Genomic DNA, 21,418 nt, shown 5'->3' with positions numbered 1-21,418 from the left:
AACATAAATCCTGCTATCCGCATTCAATGAAAAAGTTAAGTGATTTTCGCGCTGGACCTTTTTTATATTTGGCCAACGGCGACGTCGCCAAGAAATCAAAACTCATGCATTATGAATGCCAAAATTCTCTGACGTGGTCAATTTCGATTTTTATTTATTTTATTGCCTCTAATGCATCGGCGCACTGCCTGGCAAATAAATAAATATTGGAAATAGCAACAAAAGCATGACAATTTCAAAAAGGAACCCACTCTGCATGTGGAGAGAGCGTATGAGTCCGGTGGCGGAGGCATCGTGACACGGCGTCTTCTGGGATATAAAAAAAGCCTTACAATAATTAGAATAACCAGAATCCAGAAATGTATAAAGTATCTAAATATCTTCTATTAAATTCAATATAATTATTCCACTTACACGATTTGATCGCGAAATGACGTCGAACACCTCACATCTCTATCGCGGTTTTATATCTCGGGCTGACAGGTTGGTTTCCCCACTCGCTCGCTAGGTGGCGTCTAGTGCGCGGACGTCTGTCCGGCGGGTCATATATATTCGAGTGTCTCGGCGGACTTCTTTTCTTTGGCTGCTTTTGTACTGAATCATTGCCTGCCGCACGTCCGAACGTCTGTGCAGCGCCAAAAAACCAAAACCGCTGACTGTCTGCCCCACTGTCTCATATTTTATCACAGCAGCCGCTGTCTCGAGTGGCCAAGTGTCTTGGCTAGAGGTTTTTGGCCGTGGTTTTAGCCAGGCTTTTTCTTCGCCTTTTTAGCTGTGGCACATGCTCTAAGACCGTCGGTCTCTTGGTCTCTATTTTTTTATTTTCGGCACAGATTTACGACTTTTTATGCTGTTTTGATTTGTTTTTGCATAAGGGTGTTCACGTGGCCCAGGCCGGGAGACTGGACTGCGACTGGACTGCGACTGGAGTCGCAACTGTTTGGCCGTTTGTCTTGTCAGTGGCGTTGTAATTGGGTTTCAGAATATGACGGAAAGAGTGTTGCTAATCAGCAAATCAGGCTCTGGCGTTGAGTAGACGAATTACAGCGCACTTGGGGTATTTGGGGTATTTGTATTTGGCTGTGGGTCTCTCTGCTAATGCCAAGCGAGCGATTGGCAACCTGTTTTGTATTTCCATTCAAAATGGAAAGGCGTTTCTTTGGCCCGCCGACTGGACCATCAATCTTCAGTCAAAGTGTCGCCCAGGACTTGGTGTTAACTTCCTAATTTTCAGCCAAAGTCCAATGGGAGTGGATTGCTTTAGTGTCAAGCAATCACAAAACCTTACATTTTATTTCTCCATAAACCCATACTTAGATATCTTTATGTTCCAGACAAATAAACATTAATACTTAAAAGGCTTTTTGTATGCATTTCTTGTAAAAATCAATGGCACTAGTGAACATTGAAAGCATTAAAATGATTAAGGCCTTTGAAAGAATTAATGCAACTGATTTTAATTTTCGATAGGTTTCTAGGTTTTCCAATCAACCATTATAATAATAATCATTTATGAAGCTAGCATTGTAAAGAGCTTATATTTTTGTTCAATAGCAAATATATAATGCAACTTCCATTTAGTTAAAAACACTTTAAAGGATGATGTCTGACTAGCAGGAATGGACAGGATCACTCCTCAGAGGTGGAAGTGCCACGGATGGCATGGTAGAGACTAGGGTGGGTAGGGCAGTGGAGAATCGAGTGGCAGCTGGTCAGTTGGACTCGCCGAAAGTCGTAAGTTGGGCAGTTGGCCAGGTGCGGGTGCCCCACACACTCGCACACCTCGCCTGCAAACTGGTTGCTGGACATGAGGTGAGGCAAAAGGCTAGTAACTGGCCAGCAGGCGTGTCGGACTTGGGTACTTGGCTATTTTAAGTCCCAATTCAAATGGCTATTTTAAAGGACCTTATAATTTGTATGCACACTTATTGATTTCAAATTCATAGAATATAACTAGAATATTACATTAATTAAGTTTGTAGTTTAATTTGTAGCAAACTAATTTTATAAGCACTTTCTTTTCTGTTAGTGTTCAAAGTTATTTCAATAACAGCTGTCTTTATCGGAATATTCTTTAAAACTTTGTTTCTTGTTGGATTTATGTATGTACATTATACATTCGATTTCTTTTCAAGCTAAAAGTAATAGTTAAAGGTAATATAGTATTGTGATGCGATCTAGCTAGTTTGGCAGTCCCAAGTTGGCTGCCCAGTGCGAATGGCCAAGAGAGACGTGGAACTCTGCGTGGCTGGGAACACACCCGCATCGCGGCAGCAGACTGGACTCGGAGCCAAACTCAGTTTAAAACCAGATTAGCGCCCAAGTCTGCGCCTAATTTTTGTCGGTGGGCCTGAGCAAATTTGAATTTGAATGTTAGCGGGTGATAGTCGCCGTTTTCCTAGTCATTTTTTCTTTTTTCCTCCTTTTGGGCAACCAGCGACCACTTGGTCGGTCGGCGAACGCTGTTCCACAATCTCGTGCCGCTGGCGGGTTGACAGTGTGGCCCGGTGCAAGCCCCTCGCGGTTCCTGTGAAATACAGGATGACATGGGGCATGGTTATGGTTACGTGCATACAAAAGCCACTAAGCTGATTACGAAATGTTGACCTTTTTGCGGCACAGGCACAGCCCAACCACTTGTCAGCGCCTTTGGCGGAGGAGCTGCCGGCGAAAGGTTTATGTCAACTGCTTTTTCGGGCACCCCTTCTTGTAGTCCCCCGATTTCCAATCCCCGTATTCCCCGGTTACCCCAGATAATTGCCCGCGAATCGAGTTCGATTTAATTCACCCATAATTCAGGTGGCTCCCGCTAATGGCTGAACGGGTGGTATTGTCGTCCGTCGTCAGTAAGAAGTACTTCCTGCTTATCACTTTGCCTATAAACTAGTCCAGAGTGAACCGTAAATCGAGCTGTTTCACTCTGGCAAACTGTTTGTTTGCAAACTCGAAAGTTTCGTAATACTTAATGGAATGACCCATGCGTGACTCACTTGATCGGCCAATAGCAATTACGCTTTTCGGGGTAAGGAGTGCATACTAAATCTATAAACTTTTCTAGGGTGCAATGATTGATAAGCCAAATAGTTGCATATACAAAGTAGTGGATTGTGTCGTCTATGACTCATTATTGCGCTCACTACTTTGCTTTTCCGGCCAGTAATTTGTTAACAAATCCCTTACCATTAGGCACAAATGATACAGAATAGTAATAGATTTAATAGCAGTTCTTAAATTCAAAGAAAAATATTTCTATACTTAACTCTGCTAAGAAGTTGAAAGGCTATTTTCTGGCAAATAGAGTAGTCGCCTTGGACACTCTGGAATTTGGTGATTTTCCATCAGAATAAGATCCAAGCTGAGCGTGGCTAAAGCTCTGTTGGATTGGTTTGCATGCCGGCAGCTGGTCCTCCGTTGCATACCTGCGCACTATCCACTCACCCCGATCGAGTGGGGTGGAAATCAGGTTCGAAATGGTGGGAAAGTTTTGCAACCCCGAGCAGGCGAAGTGAGACAAAAGCACCGGCTCCGAAGAGGCGTCGCTTGACAGCAACCTGGTGTCGGGTACCATTTACCATTCACCATTCACCGGGCACCAAACACCAAACACCGAACAGCCAAACACCGGGTGCCTTCAAGGACAAGCCCTGCGAATAACCCACCCCATGCCACCCAGCAGCAGGCTGTTGCTGTTGAAGCTGAGGAAGCACGATGTGTGCTCTGTTGTCCTGCAGCTGCGCAGTAAATCCTGTCCGACGGCAGGGTGGCTTTTATGTATGTTTTGGTGGGAAAATAAATCAGTCGAGTTCTCAAACATTGCTATACTGATGATTAATGGCCAGCGATTTTTCGGAAACTGTACTTGATCAGCGGCGGAAAATGTGCAGCGGAATTCGGCGGCCTCATGTTGCTCTTTTCAGAATTTGCCTCCTTTATAACTGTGAGAATGTGCATTTGATTTGTAATATTTCTAGATCGCTGATTTCTTATATTTACTCACTTGGAATGGGCAATCAAGTAAAATGATTTGATTTGACTAGGCAGAATTTAAAGGAGCATTCTTGCAATTAGTCGCTACTTTTGGATGGTTTCAAATTACTGAGAAAGCTCTGCATGATACCGAGTCTAAAGCGACGATCTTGGTCTCCCATCGATATAATATTTATTGAGGTGCAATGGGCTGAAAAAGTAATGGAAAATGAGCCTGGGAAATTTATTTTCTCTTAGTAGAGCAATATTATTTTCTTCACAAAAGATGTTTCAAACAAAAGAGAAAATTGCCTGCCTGAGCAGAAAGTGAAGTCAAGCAACATTTGGCTACTTTAAATTAATAGGAAACAGAATCCACGATTGGGATCAGCAACTATACATATACATATATATGAGTTTTCAAAGTCGGTAGTTCTGTGACAAATTTGATTCCGGGAGACAATCAATTTAATCAGCACATATTTAATTTTCACATTTTTTGCTGCCGTAGATTCACGCCTTGGGCAACATGTGGCGGCGTGGCAACTTTCCATTTCCAAATTGGTAGTCGCCAGGACAAATGGGTGCGCATGTGCGCGCCATCTATAAAAACAACAGCATTAGTCAAGCGGCAATTGGCCGAAAGAGAGTCGCTGTTAGAGCCGGGCCCAAAAAGTCCTCGGGCTTTGTTTTGCGAGAGGAGCACTTGCAGCCAACCTGATTCCGAGTGGGTGGAACGGGGCCATTCGATTTTCAACTGACAAATTCGCACTCATTTATTGGGGTTGGAGAGTTAAGGTCGACCTTTGAGAGTGCGGCACCTGGTGGTGCACGCCCGGCATACGGCTGTCTTTTTCATCGCTGTCTTGGCCTGGCAAGGCGCAGGAGCACTTCATTGAATCGGTGTACTGGATAACGCCATAGTTGCCCGATATCATCCAGTTGTGATCGTTCCTCAGGAGCGTGTCCGCCATTCCCTCCGGCAGTCCGCAAACCACCTCGCACTTGACAGTCCGCAAGGCACATATATTGGTGGGTCTGAAGCCCCGCAGGCAAGTGATGAACTCCTCGGCCGAATCCCATATATAGTCACCCAGCAACTTTCGGTAGTTCAGATCCCCCTTGAAAATGGCCAACTTGGAGGTGGTGAGCAAACGATAGAGCTCGATATCCGACTCCACCATAACGAAATAGGGTTGTGGACCAGTCCAGAAGTGGGAGGTTGGAGCTATGACGATCTTCTCGAACTTCATCAAGTGGGCCCACTTCTTGCCCACCGCAGAAAGCGTCTCATCCTGGTGCCCAGTCAGAAAGTCTATTGTCCATTCGATATCGGCACGCGTAACATCGGATATATACCACGGAATGGCCTTGACATGCAGACGCACTTGGGTGGCCAGGTTGTTGTCCACCATATATTCCAGCAAGAGCATATCCGTGAAGAACTCGAAGCCTCCGTTGTCGCAGATGAAGTCCACAATGCGTTTCCCGCTGGTCTTGCTCGCCTTCATCAAGCAGTTCCAAATCAGAGTGGAGTCATCTACGAGCAGAATCCTATCGATGTCGGCCACCTTAACCAGGACATCTATATCGTCCTTGTTATCTTCCTCCGCGAAATCAAAGTTGCCAATTTGCAGTTCGAAGTGCGTTCCCCACAGGTCAATCCGCAGAAGCTTGCTGAATACCTCGAAGCTCTTGGGCAATCCTCGCGTGGCTCTGGCCAACGCTCCCATGGCCACCTCGCTGAGCATCAGATCCTCCTTTTTCAGGTGATCGAAGCAGTCGTACTTGTGCAGGTGGCGGCTGTTTTCGAAGAAGGAAAAGATCCGCCGGTACAAGTAGCACTCGGCATGCAGCCAACAGGCGCGAAAAAAGGACTTTTTGGGGCGTGGCATCTCTGTTATGAAGGCGTTCCACTCGACTTTGTCCGGCTCCGCACCGTGGAACAGCAGGAACTGCCGATCCCGGTTCAGTTCCATCTTGAGTCGCTCAATGGCATCCACTATTAGCCTGACATCCTTGCGCACTTCCTCGCCGTATGTGTTCACCAGATCCGGGACGTCGGATAGGAGCCTCATAATGATCTGCTGCATAATTCCCGGCATCCGAGTCCTCAGCGTCAAATAGGCGAAACTCTGTTTGTACCTTCCGGACAGCAGGGAGTGGCGAGGAGTGGGGCCCTCGAAGAGATCTTGTGTGGTGGTGGACTTCTCTGAGCGCGTTGAGACACGCCAGCCCATCTTGTTTAATTTAATTTGAGGAGGCAGTGTGATTTTTTTTAATTTTTTAGGAAAACGAAAGGAAAGACTGAAGGAAGACTGAAAGAAGACTGAAAACAAGTCTTGCTTCTAAACTTTAAATGAAGCTTAATACATAATTGGTAATTGAAATTTTATTATCCACCATAATGAGTATTTATCTCTGTAAAGTATGCTTGTACGCCAAGAACTTCGTGATAAAGTTTCATTAAAATCAACCAAATAATAATAAGCAAAATGTGGGCTTTCTCGGTTGATTTGCACTCAAGCAGCCTTTATTTAACAACTCGAATCCTTGATCGCCCCAGGGAAGTAACCAGAAATGTCCCCACATAAACCAGGTAAGTACTGTGGGAAACCTCGCGGCATTAATGAGATCCAACCTCCGCGCTTCCCATCTATGGAACCACTTCCTTCCGATGCCCAGGTGTTATCCGCATCGCGTCATGTCCAAGTGTAATTTACACGGTCGGTGGCAAACGAAATTAGCATATTCTTAGAGTGCTTGCCCTTGATCCCTGATTGCATCCGGTTTGGGATGGGTTCGAGCTGCAGTCCCGGGTAAGTGAAAATCTTGGCAAGCCTAGGGGTTGGCTGAGGGTTATTGCAGTTAGCATAATTGTCACATGTTAATAAACAAGTCCGCGGCACTGTGGGAATCTCAATCTCGCAGTCGTCGGGGTTAATTCTATGCTAATGGAGCAAGGTGTGCACTTCCTCTGACAACCCTTTTCGGTTCCTATCCGATCCAATTGAATGTTTATGAACTGCGGATGACGCAAGTGTTCGTCGGATCGTTCGGTTTCTGCCTTATTTGCATAAGCATTTGCCAAAGAAGCCGAGCTGATATGATATTATTTGTTTGCCCAAGACACACTCATAAATGTCACACCGAGAAAAACAATTACGGATCCAACTCTTCTTTTAAGTAAAATACGTTTTTAAATGTAGAAAACTGGGCGAAATACAAACATAACAAAATAACAATGGGAATGGGAGATTCACCTTTCTCCAAATAAGTAAGAATAGTAGTCGAAAATAAATCATTCTCGCAGTGTAGCACTTACCCCTTGTGATTTTATGCGGCAGACACCGGTGCGTCAAAATAGTGAAACTTGCGGCTCTTTATCGCCGGCCGTGCACCTTAGACCCCGTCGATTCGCATCCAGGTGTTCTCTTCCTCAGAAATCGGAAACTTCCCCCGTGGAAATCCGGTTCCAAGTTCGGTGGTGATTCCTTTCAGCTATCTGCGAATTTGCGACTCAAGGTGCTACATACTTTCCGTGCGCCATTTTCGTTCAGCAGTTGAGTTTGCTTTGGGTTGCCAAGGAGACGTTTATATACCCTATAAAACGTAATGCATACCCTAAAATGTCATTACTTTTGCATCGCTATGGGAAACAATGCGAGTATATGGGTTACATTTAGAGATAATTATGCCATGACCTGATTTGAACATCAAAATAAATAATAAAAAATTATCAAATCGTTTGATAGGGCAAGGGTAGTAGTATCTTCGGTGCCTTGGGTGAACTTGGAAGAGTGTTAGGACTGAATTACGTTTCCTCATGAAATCACGAAACCGAAATGGCCTAGCAGCTGCGTAGTTATTGTGGCAAGTTCTGGCATGTGCTCATCGCTACGCAATATTGTCAATCTTTTTTTGGGTGTGGGGACTGAAGTCTATGACTGTTCATTGTTCGATATTGGGAGCGGAAAAAACGGACCCAGCCCAAGCAGGGCGAATTAAGATCGAGCGGATATCGAATTCCACAAAGTAGCATTCGGAGATCTCGGCTATATCGCCGCAGCCAAATTATGTTCTGCCATAAAAATGCCTCAACTTTCACCCGGCAGGAGAAAAAAGTGACAAAATATGGCTGGCCCGGTAATTGCTCCCAGCAGATCAGTGAATATATTTATGTGATTGCTGCCCCCGATCGTTGCAAGTAAAAATTGCATTATCGGAGTCATAAACAAATTAGGGGTCCCAACAAAAAATCAAAACCAGCACGAAAGCGGAGAGAGCGGCAGCTGCATATGTGGCCGGATAATCAAGGCTCAAGTGGCGGGTCCCATTAGCTGACACCGCAGCGCGGGAAGTGCACACAGTATTTTAGAAACAATGGCCACTGGCACACTCGGAAAAATATAGTTTAGTTTTAGTTCAAAAATTAAATATCTCTATCTATATGTTCCAAAAACTGGTTCCTTAAATATTCTGTACATCCAATCAAATGAGATTTTATAGGAATTGGAGTTGATTATTGTTAAAACGATGCCGTGTCGGTAATATTATAAACAGGTAGCTAGTACAGCTCTGATATTCTCTCCTTATTAAGTTGACATGTTCTAGAATTTGTTCTCACTGCAACGCAGGCAACTAAGCTCGAGAAGATTAATAACTCGCCGGCGCACGTTCAATTAATCTTTCGCTGCGCCTGCTCCGCTCCGAAAGTGCAACTGGAGCCGGCAGACATGGAAATCGAAGTCCCACCCACTGACAACTTAACGGCACGTCTCCGGAACGGATTCCCGGGATCCGATGGGACAGTAGCCGAAGAAATGGGATGGTGGCACTGGGATGGTGGCCATGGAATGGGGATGGAATGAGGTGACATCGTGTACCTGCCGCATTGTCAGTGTCAATTGTGACAGTGCCTGCGACAGAGGCTCACTCCCCGAAAACAAACAAACGGACACGTTCTCCTGGGGGGAGAAGATGGCCCCGAGATGATGATGCCAAGCATTTGCCCATGAACGTGACAAAAGTGAAGAACACGCTGCCGGGAATCCGGCTAAATTAGTTGTTTTAGCTGCGTCTAAATTTAGGAGCTACTGCGACCCCTCGGCCCATTCGGGGATTTTGGGCGTGCGGCAATCCATTGGCCATAAATCAATTATACGGCCCCAACCGTATTTATAGACCGACTTCTGGGCTTCTGGACTTCTGTTCAGGTGCATGGGTGAGGGAAATTCCCAACCATATAGCGGCAATAATTTCAAATATTTTCATAGCTCAAATTTATGTAAATACAATGCTGACTGCTGACAGCTCGAATATGGTTGTGCCGTCTAAATTAGCATAAAATATAAATCGGAATCATTTGTAATAATTAGGGCGACATTTGCTGCCGTTTTCAACACAGATTTTTTGGCAGAAAAAATGGGACTCTTCCCAAGAGTTTTCGCCTGCACTTAATTCGTTTAATTAGGAATCCCACGGGCAAACAAATGCTTTTGACTTCATTATGGCCAGGGAACATAAAAAAGAGAAAAACATGCGAAAGCTGTCAGCTAAATTGATGCACCCTCAAGCATTGGATTACAAAGGCAGTGAGCCCACAAAAACACGACAACAAAAGCAAATGAGGCTGAAGTTGCAGCAGCAGCACCACCAGCTGAACCAGCTCATTCACCATCCACCATCCTCCATCTGAACCACCAGCACGCAACTTGACTCCTTCCTGCTCACCACAAAAAATATCGACGAGTTACTGCTGCAGGAGTAGTCGAGCAGTTGAATTTTATTTGAATTAGCAACGCGCAATCAAAAACATTCAAACACGCATAAATTGAATCCCGTGGGATGATTTCTGTTTCGGGTTCCCAGTGGCGCGGTGGCATGGTGGCAACCCCCTCGACGTCCAGCCAGCAACTTGTCACGTGATTCCAATAACAAATAACTCCTGCCAGGGATCATCCCTTAGTCCTTACTGCACCGAAGCCGCGACGAAATCCAGCCGGAACCCGTATTTCGCAGAGCGTGGGTAAGTTATTTATCGGTCAGAATCCTTCAGGGAGATGACGTGGACCTGATCCTGACCACCCTCTCGAGCAGGAATCGTCATCCTCCTCCTCCTCCTCCGCCTTCTGCCTTTCTCACCGTCCCTGCAAGTGAAAATTGTTCGGTCATGGGAACATTCGCACTCCATAATGGCATAGTTATGTTCCGTATTAGGCACTCAATGCTACTTAATTGATTGGCCATCATATGGGGGTCCTTCTTTAGGTAAATAAATGGGTGTGGCTTTGCTATTGAGTAAGGTATCACAATGGACGAGTAATTATATTTTAGTACAGTGAACTAATCACAAATGGGAATGATGTGTGGAGTCGTAACATAAGTGTAATACTAATATGGAACATTTAAGCAGATATTTTATCAAATCGAGTGTCTTTTTCCTGTACTCTCTAAGTGAATTAATCCCCAAAAAGCGATAGCGAACTTGAACTTCAACATGCCCTTCAGCTTTACCAAAGAAATTCCCAAAAGGATGTTTGTCATTGATAAGCAAATTAAATTGAGCACCCCAGAAATTATCTCAAGATGTTCGGATATGCAAACATATTTGCAAGTGATTCAGCTTTGCCAAATTTGTTCGGATGGCAACTAATAAGGCGGCAAATTTCTCATTTTTATGATGTCTCAACATTGCATTAACATAAACGCTGATGCTAATCTTTTTTTCCCATGAAGAACCGACGAAACATAAACAATTTATTATCGTGATTCATTTATGAAAATAAAATCACAAGCTCGCCGGTGATTATTAGTTCGAGATGAGAGCGCCAAAGCTGGCGATCAGCGGATCGATCTATCTTTCCAATGCCAGGCGGGTGGTCCGAAAAACCAACTTTACAGATACACTGAAAGAAATGCAGTCACATATATTTACAAATATTATTTTGATACTGATATTGGTTAAATGCAAGTATCGCAACCAAGCCTTTAATTATTTTTGGATCAGGTATAGAGTGAACTTTTGTTTCCTGTGTAGTTAACCACTGAGACTAGTAACTAAGCTTCTTCCCAGCAGATTAATATCTCAAGAGCGCATTTTAATTAGCGGCGATGAAGTCGAAACTTAATTTATTGTCACTCCGACTAATGAAACACGCCTTGGAGTCCCGATTCTTCGGCTTCAGACCCCACATAATTGACCAATTTGAGAGTGTGTGTGGTGGGTCTCTTAGTCTCTTATCGAAGCGCACACGCTGTCAATAAAACAAATTAGTTTGAATTATAGACGTAGCTTCCATATTTTCTTGGACTCCGTCTCGATCTCCGGAGTCGGCACTAATTTATGCGGCGTCGGAAGCTTCAGACTGTTGTCTGCTTTTATTCGATTATAATTACCGTTACCGTGTTCTCCGGCCAGATAATAATATCGGATTTCAAAAGCGGCGTTTATGCTCGCTGACCTGGAGCTGGAGCTGGAGTTGGAGCTTCCCCCGCCGTATCAGGCGCCAATAGTTCTAAGATCTTGTTTTGATTGCAGCTCGGTCTGGGCGACATCGCATCGCATTGCATCGCATAGCATCGCATAGCATTTTTCTTGTATTTTCCTTGTATTTTCCTTGTATTTGTCTTGTATTTCTCCCGCATTGTGTGCTCAGTGGCTTGAAAAACCTTCAGCTCGTGACAATGTGAGACAAAAGTCGGCGTGTGGCTGGGACAGGCGCTCTGGATCGGATTCGTTTTGGATTTCTGCATACTTCTCTGAACGACTATTTCGCCGCCCGACTTTCTTTTGTCCGCTCCCGAGCGCAGCTGCAGCCAGCAGATACCCAGATACTCAGATACTCGGATGGTTGGATGCCCAGATACTTGCCACCTTGACGGCGGCAAATTAATGGCATTTTGCACTTCATTATGCGACTCTGTGCGGCCGTTTGACACTTTGAAGTGAGGCACTCAGCTGTGGAGCAGTGGAAATCTGTGTGGGACAGTTAGCCTTTGCGGTTTACCTCTTACCTGCCAGGTGATGTGCAGTTAGCTTTTCCCCGGCGTCCCAGCGTTCCAGGGTTTGATGACACTATCCTCATTGTTGCCACCGCCGCAGTCTTCGAGGGCTGTCCAGCAGAAGGTGAAATTGGCCATGGTCAAAATCGAATGATCATCGGCAGATGGCCAGGGACACAATTGAGCTGTGGGCTTGAATTAAGATGATGGATGGGCACATATTTCAAATGTTTTCATTTTGTCAAATATAGACTTTATTAGAAATTAGAAAACTAAAGGGGTATTTAAAGACAGTTATCCTGATTTAATGTTCAGTGAAATCTTTTCCTTGGCAGAATTTCCTCTCAAATTTTCCATATTGTTGTTGAAAATCATTATGTAAATAGTAAACATTATTATGCTCAAATAGATTTTAGAGATCTCAGAGGACTTAGAAGTCTACTTATCACAATCTCTTTACGTTTTTTGAATCTTGATTCCTTTATGAAAGATCAGTATCTTTTCTTTTTGATATAAGAGTATTGTAGGTATACCTCATTACCCTAAGTTTAAATTTCACAATAAAAGATGAGCCAACGATGCATCAAGGGCTGATTAATAGTTTTACAATTCCAGCAGCAGTTAATTATAATTCAAATTCACTTTCCAATGTACTATCACAGCAGCGATCGTTTCCTATTGTTAACGTTACGGAGATCACAACACATCTCGGCCAACTGAGCACACCGGTTCGTTACAGGATTTTGGCGCCAAATACCCGTGGCATGGAATAATCGGTTCCAAGACGAAATCAGTTCCTTGTGGTACGTGTCACAGTCGGCAGATGTGGGACTGGATGACGGTCGGGGGGTGCGACTCCTTGCAAGACGCTCGCCGAGGGGTTGGCCGGAAAGTAACGTCCAAAACAGCAGTTCCACCACCACCACCATCAGCACCACCGATATTCCGACGAAGGTTGTCTGGTGATGCTGCGGATTTTGGGGTGGGCCAACTGCGCCAGGTAGATTTGCACGAACCTCTCTCTTTTGGCGCATTCCAAGGCACTCGGCTGCGATCGGGAAAATAAAGCCAGGTAACTGTGCGGGCACATGCCCATTTTGGGGTGGATTGGAGGTCTCTGGTCTCTGGCAGATGGCGAGATTCTTTAATATCGGGAATTGAAATTTCATGGCCTTTAGGGGGTTACTTCTGCCGAGTGCACCGATATGCGAGGAGGAGGAGGAGGACCGGAACAATACTCTGGGAAAGGTTGATTTACCTTAGATCTGCGCGCTGTTTGTCCTGGTGATTAATATTTCTGTGGACGTCTAAGTGGGTACACTGCATTGTTGCTGGGGTCGATTTAATGGCGGAGCCAATGTCACGTGCTGATCCTGCTCAGCTGCCAGCCGGAGAGGATCGCTCCGATAAGGATCAACTGGCAACCTAAGTGCTTCTGTAACAGCGAGATCTGTAACAAAGGATCGCATTATGCTCAAGAATTAAAGCTTGAAGACACAAATGGGAAAACTTTTTGTACCTTTATTAATATATGCATCCTAATGATTTTACTATGTTGGTATTCAAATATATGGGGATAATTTCCTTAATCTCTGATCAGGAAATTCAGCAGAAAGTTTGATCTCTTAAGCTCAGCTTAACAAAATTTGAGCAGTGAACACCAGGCCAATAAGCAGCTTATTCAAACGATAGCTAAAATACCCTCTGAGTAGCACAGAAAGCTATCTCTTAAATCCGGGGGACGACTGGCAGTTGGAACAAGAGCGCCCCAAAGAGCGAAGAGAGTGACATTTCTGTTGGGGCACGAAGCTTCTCTTGGCGGGGATCCAAAGAGCAAGCTCACCTGCTCCCGAAGAGCAACCGTGTGTAAGGCTTATGTAAAAAGCGATCGTGTGAGGCGGGCCCGAAAGAGGCTTATAAATAAACTTGATCGGGTATATAGCAAGCTCGCCACCAGCTGCCGCTCACTCACACTCGCACTCGCACTCACACCATTGAAAATCAGGGGAAATACGAGCTGAAGCAGAGAGGCAGCTGGTGGCGATCGGGATCGGGATCGGATCGGCTAGTGGAACGGAGAGAGCCCTGTGGCACGTGCTCGCTTTTTACACACAGATTTGTTCCTCTCGTCTCCAGAGCCCTCCCTCCCTCTCTCGACGACTCTCTACATGGCCGTGGTACCCCCGGATTGCCGGATCGCCCGATCTGCAGCTGTATCTGCGTTCAATGAACGCACAGCTGTGGCTCGAACGCTGAATGGATCTTTGGCTCGTGGTTCGTGGTTCGTGGTTCGGGGTGGATTTACAGAATCCCGGGCGACATCGGAAGTAGGTAGACGCCAAGATCCTTTTTGCCCAGGGGGTTGATCGTCCTGCCAGGGGGTTGATCGGGAGTCTATAAAACCAGACTGATCCTCGCTGGGTTGCATCATTCGAGCGAGAAACTCCCAGCGATCGAGACGCGTGTGGCAAAAGCAAATGTGTGAGCAGTGATTTAAGTTCAAGGATCGGTATTAAATACAAAATCGAAGATCGTTGATCAGTAACCATAAGGAATATTCACAACGCAACCATGGATAAACTCAAGTACAGCCGCTGTCCGCTCAAGAAGCGTCCGATAATGGTGGAGGAGTCCAGTCCAGAGGATCACCTAAGTCATGGTAGGTTTGAGGTTATGGAAGTGATCCAGCAGGCACATACTAACTCTATGCTGATGTCAACAGATGAGGGACCCGTGGACTTGAGTGTGGCCTCAGCAGCCGTGCCTTTGGAGCCCCATTGGATGGCCAAAGCGGAGCCAGAACCTCAGCCGGTGCCCATTGAAATGAGGCGCCGCTTCGATGCCGCCATGAATCAGACCAAGGAGCAGTTGGCCCGTCGCATTTGGGAGGAAACCCGTGAGATAGCCCGCGCCTTTCCGGACGTCTTCACCCGCGAGGAAATCGCCAAGAGCCTGGCCCGCCTCGGCTACGGTGAATTCGAGCTGCCACCCGAGGAGGAGGTAATGGAGCCGGAGCCGGAGCCGGAACCAGAGCAGCAAATCCCTCTTGGATACGCCAGAGATGCTAGCCCAACCATCATCAAGGTTGAACCCACTGATGAGGATCAGTTCCCCCTGCGAAACTACAATAACAACCTACTCAAAAGCATAGCCGAGTATGAGGACTGTATGAAGATGCAGAACATCAAAGAGGAGATAGCTCCGGTGCCACAACCCCAGTTGTTCTATCCACCCCCCACTCCACTGGCCGAACCCGAGGACCTTTCCGTAGCCCAGCGGAGAGTGCTGAGCGAGAACATGAATCTGCAGAACGTGGCAAGAGCTTTGCTTAGCATGCAACACATGGCTCCGCAGCATCCGCAGCATCCCCAGCATCCGCAGCATCCGTCGCCTCCGATGGACATGGAGGAGGACCAGGAGAATCAGGACCTCAACCAGCTGAAGATCAAGAGCAGCAACGACCTGTACTACCAGTGCCAGCAGTGCAACAAGTGCTATGCCACCTATGCAGGACTGGTGAAGCATCAGCAAACGCACGCCTACGAAAGCACGGAGTACAAGATCATCAGAAGCCAGCCTGGAGGATCTGGTGCCATAGTCGACCAAACCGAGTTCTGCACGGATCAGGCTTCGGCTTTGATTCAGGCAGCTAATGTAGCCTCGGCACAGAGCATGCAAAAGCCAGTGGGAGTGCCGCGATACCATTGCCAGGATTGCGGAAAGAGCTACTCCACCTACTCGGGACTCTCCAAGCACCAGCAGTTCCACTGTCCTTCGGCCGAGGGCAACCAGGTGAAGAAGGTCTTCAGCTGCAAGAACTGCGACAAAACCTACGTGTCCCTGGGCGCCCTCAAGATGCACATTCGCACACACACCCTGCCCTGCAAGTGCCCCATTTGCGGCAAGGCCTTTTCGCGACCCTGGCTCCTCCAGGGTCACATCCGCACCCACACGGGCGAGAAGCCCTTCAGCTGCCAACACTGCAACCGTGCCTTCGCCGACAGGTCCAATCTTCGCGCGCACATGCAGACCCACTCGGACGTGAAGAAGTACTCCTGCCCCACCTGCACCAAGTCCTTCTCGCGCATGTCCCTGCTGGCCAAGCACCTGCAAAGCGGTTGCCAGAGCGAGCAGAGCGGAGGTCCCAGTGGGTCAGGAGGTGGCTTCGATCAGCAGCAGCTTCAGCAGCACCTCCAGGGCTACGAGGAGGGTCACAACCCCCATCCCCACCAAGTCTACTACGCCGGCAGTGTGGGCAGCAGCAACGGCGATGAGGAGGAGGGCGGGGACTACTCAATTCCACCACCGGCCATTTATTAATCTTCAACGTTAGTCCATATTCTTAGTCAGTTTAACCAAAGTTAGAAGTCAGATTCAGGGAAAAGTCAGTGCCAAAAATTAGTCAGGGCAATTTTATTGCCTCTTAGGGTCCCTAGTTTACCAGAAATATTTAATTAGAGTTATCGCTAAATTATTCCAGTACTCATATCGCAGTTGAGAGCTTAGCCTTAGATTGTTTTCGTTGCCAATTCCTTGTATTATAGATCATTGTTAAAACTCGTTTGTGTACAAATCAAAACGGTGCCACAGAATGAACCCCAATTCATACCACACACTAACTTTTAGTTTAATCTTATAATTTATTTTAACTTATACTTTATGATTTAAGCCTTGTAAATATGGTGGAGGTAGCCATTTACTTGCATGTATTTAAATATAATTTTTTTAATAAATAAAACTCAAGCAAACAGAAGTCATCGCATTTAACATAGTTTCGTGGAAGGAAGTAAACTTATTTCCCTCATCCCATTACTTTCGTTAAAATCGGCGTCTTTGCAAACCTCCAGTTTTATCTATCGGACGAACTGTTTGAATCGCATCGCAATCTAAAAGATGAAATCTCGGAAATGCAATGTAGGTGTCGCTTATTTATCGCTGCACTCGAAATGAAAATCCACAGAAATCGAGACATTCAACCGTCAGAGAGACTCAATGGGGGGTTCCAAAAGGCTAGGAAAGCAGTCTGTACTATATACTATACATATGAAGCCGTTTGTATGTATAGAAATGTATTGAAAATCGCTGCTTAAATCAAAATTAATTGCCAGAATAATAATTGTTTTGAACGTAAAGCACCGAAATGCAAACGGCAAACGGCAAACCGGAGGAGAATTGGCGCAGCTGCAATTGCAACTGCAACTGCGACTGCGTCACCGTCACCGTCAAGCAGCAACACTAGCAACCAGCAACCAGCAACACTGCAACTAGCAACATCAACATCAACAACAGCAGCAGGCGGCAAGCGCCAACAGTCTAGTATTTGGTGGGCCTGCTGCAGTTGGCGAAATCCACTCAAAACAACAAACCAAGCGATGAATCATCGATTTTGTTTTCGGTTTTTTCGAGGCAAACTGAACAAATCAACAAAGCCGGCTCTTGGTGCAGCCGCACGCAGCTAGATGGCGCTAGTGGGCAGCCAGCTTGCAGGCAGGCAAGCTCAATTAAACGCGTTTTCCAGTTGCCGCTTTGCCGCTTTTCCGCTCTGCAGCCCAGCCGCACCTTACTTTATGTGGCGAAAAGCCCCACCCACCCTGCATCCCCATCTGGATCTCAGGCCACTCGGGCTCAGCTCACTCGCATTATTATAAAAGCCGTCCACGCAGTTTCTAACGCTCCACAACTTGCAGTTTACTTTTTGTTCATAAGCTGCTACTCTTGCCAGAACTCGGGGCCTCACAAAGTCAGGTGCGATTCGCTCCATATGCGATATATCTCTCATTACCCAAGGAAGTTTATGTACAATAATAATAATAATAGAAAATTTCGAGGGATTGATATAGAGGATTGCTGAAGAACAGGATTGATATAGTCTTTTGACATCTTTAAACTAAATTGGGAAAGTATCATCTTCATATGAGACTGTCGAACTCAGTTGAAATCTTTCTTGTTTGCCCGTTTTTTAAATTATTTTACCCCGTTGTAAGGGTATTCCCTGAGACGATGCCTCCACTTGCTTCCGAGTTCGGCTGGGGCAAGCGGTAGCTTTTTGGTCTATTAGGAAACCACGCCATAGAGCTGCCACTTGAAAGTCATATTGCATTTGCTAGACAGCACTCGCCAGAACCGGGGACAGCCAGGTTTTTTATAAGGTTTGTATTTTGATTTTGAGTGCGCGTGCTGCCGTTCGTCGGCCCCAAGTGCCACGCCCCTTTGGAACGCATGCGGTTTTTGGTAGCGGCATTTTGGGCCCGGCTTCGTCGCCGTGGCAGTTTAATTAATCTTCGATCGCCCAGGTTCGCTCAAAATGCATTTTTAAATGCATTTTTCCGATCAAAATTATTAGTATTTAAATTCAGATATTCACGACACGTTTTACCAGCTCGTTGGCCATTAATATTTAATAATTTCAATCGGCACATGAAACAAATTGTGGAATACTGCCCGGCGCCGCAGCTGTACATATTGACAGACAACAGGCATTGTTTTTGCCTTTGCTGTTGCTTTTATCGGGTATAGGTAATAATATTTTCGTTGTTACGGCCAATAAGCTGTACGTGTTGTTTGCTTAACGCGCCGAGTGTAAATTAATATTTAATTATGATTGTTCTCGGCTCGGGCGCTGATCGTGTGTTGAGTAAACGCCATTTTCTGTATTAAGATCTAATCGCCGTGATTGTGAAGTGCTGCCAACAACAGCAAACGTTTAGGCCAAGTCTTGTACCGGGCTATTGGCAATTGGGTTTCGCTCTCGCTTACGATAGCCATATTGGGCAATGCATAGGGGAAGAACTTTTGGATCGTTCAAGTGATCAAAGATGTTCTCTAAAAAATTTCATTGCATATGTTAACTTCTTCTATAATAAATAAGTATCCACCTAAGACTGGCAGTTCTAGCCGAGTTCCATCGCCTCCAGCGATACTCCATATGTGTAGGGGTGACAGCAGTGATTAGCCACGAGCAGGGCAATCCCGACTGTCCATAACTCATGCCACACACACAACACACACAACACTTCGGCGGAACTGGCCGAAATTACGGCTGGGCCAAGTCATAAATCCGATGCCGTGCACTCGTCGACGTCAAATTAATCAAAAGGAAACCAAAATGCAGCGCAGGCAAATTAGCCATAACAAAACCGAAGCGAAACCGACACAGAACCCAGAAAAAAACCATCAAGTGGCAAAAGCCAAATGAGAACTTTTTTCCCACACTGCCAGGCGATCAGAGCGATCAAAGCGAACCGAGCCACAGATTCGACACAAAAAGAATAAGAACCTTCTGAGCAAATCACATGCAGACAACGCCCCTGAAATGAAATCGATATAATTATTTGCATTATTAATAATTACGATTGTCTCGCTGGCATTTCGACTCGGCTTCAGACTCGCATTCGGATTCGGATTCGTTCGGAAATATGAAATTCAAATTCGTGTGCGTTGGCGTTGGCGTTGTGGCTTCGACCGCACACAGAACCATAAAGATTGGCTTTTGCACTCATAATATGCTAAGAACTGGCCGGGACTTTGTTTTCACGGCGGCTAATTAATTCAAACCGCAAAGCTGAAACTTCAATACGGAAATAAGCTTAATCTAACCGCCGCAGCGAGAAAAAAGCAATTTGAAAACTTAATGTGGACTCCGACTCGAATCAGGCTCGGATATACTCGCATGGCACTGAGGCGCCAGCGGCGAAACAATTGCACCGAGCTCTGGTTTTGGCCATATGTGTGGGCCACCCACACCGGGCCAGAGCCGGACAAAAAGCAGAAATCCGTCAACAGGCGACAGACAGCGCATATCAAAAAACTCAAATGTGAGGCTCAGGCCTCCAAACCCCATGAGGCAAAATCCGAACCCAACCTGACCGCGCTCCACGCAAAGCTTCAACTTGTCAGCGCGCTAAGTGCTCAAAAAAAAAAATACATACGTACATACGAGTACATATATGTATATGCAGAACAGTCGAGATCTTTAAAATACCACGAATGTAGCTATGACACATTGTTCTTTTAGCGCCTCGCTTTCAGTTCTTCATTGGGCGTTCAACCCGCACATTCGATTTGCTGCAGAGCAACCTGTTGTGTTGCTCACTTGTTGCATACTGCTGAAATCGGATTTGTCTTATTACAACACCGAGAAGGCGATAGGCAAAAGATTTAATTATGCCCGTGCCGGGTATTAGTTTTCAGTATCCGTGAAACACTTCACTTCAATGTGAGCCATTTGAAGCATGAGTTCTTGCTCTTTAGGTTAAGTACCTTACAATTTTAATACTAAAAAGCGAAATCTACCTTTAGTTTTTAATGCAAATGCCACTTGTTTCAAATAAAGCAATTTATTTGTGTACTTCATTCAAGTACATAATAGACATGTCATTAAGTGGTGCCATAGTCTTGATTTTCAGCAAAGGTAATATTTTTGAAAAGGGTATTTTTAAGGCGGAGTTCGGATCTTTATAATATTAGGAGGCGAGGGCGTGGGTGTTCGACCCGTCGCCGTCGTCGTCATTGAGAGGGCGTCAAAAGAGACAAAAGCCATCCAGTCACAAAATTGACATTTTGCTTTCAGCAGCAGTAGTTACGTTCGAAATTATAAAAAAAATATAAGGATGGAAAGGAAAAAACCAAAACAGAGCGAAAAAATCATATTTTGCACGTTTTTTGTGTCGAGTGGCGACGAGCGAAACAAAAGACTTAGGCAGCGAACTTGCCGAAAAGGGCCCGGGAACACCTCGTCCACCAGTCTTCCCGTCCACCAGTCCACCAGTTCATCCGCCACTCCAGCGCCGCTGCAAAGTGTCAAGTTGCGCAACTTGTCAGCTAGTCAGGGGGCTTTTTGTTTTATGCATAAAGCCGTTTTTAATTAAACCGACGACAGCCACTAAACATGCCCCATTATCATGTCATATCTATGTGTACTATCTGCATGTGCCTATCTTCTGGCCGGGGATCGGGCTTCAGACCCCAGAGCCAAGATCCCAGACTGCAGGCCAGGATCGGATCGGCACGGATCGGCTCGGATCGGTTCAGTTTGGCTATATGGCGGCGCGCTGACATAAACGCTGACATTAATTGAGTAATTTATAACGATGTCGAGCAGACAGAATGGATGGAAAGACATCGAGAGCCGACATCAAAAGCTCGGCAAGCGCATGTCTCGGGGCGCTCCAGAGTCGGAGGGATCCGAGAGCACAACATGATATTGTTATTATTATTATGATTACCAGCGACATGAATTCAATTAACACTTGTCAGATGTAGTCAGCTCCGAGCCGCGAACTGCGATCTGCGAACTACGGGCTGCTAGCCCCGAAAATACCCCAACAAGCTCACGATCCGCCGGCGTAGATAAGTTTGGAAATTTATGTCTCGGCTTGGCCAGCTTTGCGCCAAGTTATAACCCAGATAGATGTTCTCTATTCGATTTTTGGGCGGGACAAGCTCAGGC

The 21,418-nt window shown here is 45.9% G+C and overlaps 2 protein-coding genes across 2 annotated transcripts; one reads left to right on the top strand and one right to left on the bottom strand.

Annotated features, from left to right (window-relative positions):
- Positions 1–4,376: 4,376 nt before the first annotated feature.
- LOC122625857 (damage-control phosphatase ARMT1) lies at positions 4,377–6,297 on the bottom strand. The gene has a single exon (XM_043805891.1). The coding sequence runs from the start codon at positions 6,204–6,206 to the stop codon at positions 4,743–4,745; it is 1,464 nt and encodes a 487-aa protein (XP_043661826.1). The 5' UTR covers positions 6,207–6,297; the 3' UTR covers positions 4,377–4,742.
- An 8,244-nt stretch (positions 6,298–14,541) lies between these two features.
- Positions 14,542–16,290, top strand: LOC122626594 (zinc finger protein 135). Its single transcript, XM_043806913.1, has 2 exons — positions 14,542–14,629; positions 14,693–16,290. Exons 1-2 carry the CDS (start codon positions 14,542–14,544, stop codon positions 16,288–16,290), a joined length of 1,686 nt encoding a protein of 561 aa, XP_043662848.1.
- The last annotated feature ends 5,128 nt before the right edge of the window (positions 16,291–21,418 follow it).

Source organism: Drosophila teissieri, chromosome 2L (genome assembly GCF_016746235.2).
Source record: "Drosophila teissieri strain GT53w chromosome 2L, Prin_Dtei_1.1, whole genome shotgun sequence".
Classification (NCBI taxonomy): Eukaryota; Metazoa; Arthropoda; class Insecta; order Diptera; family Drosophilidae; genus Drosophila; species Drosophila teissieri.
Note: the sequence above shows the minus strand (reverse complement) of the source record. Positions and strands in the feature narration are given on the sequence as shown.

What these genes read in the sequence shown, in the direction of transcription:
- LOC122625857 (XM_043805891.1), bottom strand. Translation starts at nt 6,206, where the DNA reads ATGGGCTGGCGTGTCTCAACGCGCTCAGAGAAGTCCACCACCACACAA.
- LOC122626594 (XM_043806913.1), top strand. Translation starts at nt 14,542, where the DNA reads ATGGATAAACTCAAGTACAGCCGCTGTCCGCTCAAGAAGCGTCCGATA. An exon ending in AGAGGATCACCTAAGTCATG is followed by an intron (nt 14,630 to 14,692) that starts GTAGGTTTGAGG and finishes TGATGTCAACAG; the next exon opens with ATGAGGGACCCGTGGACTTG.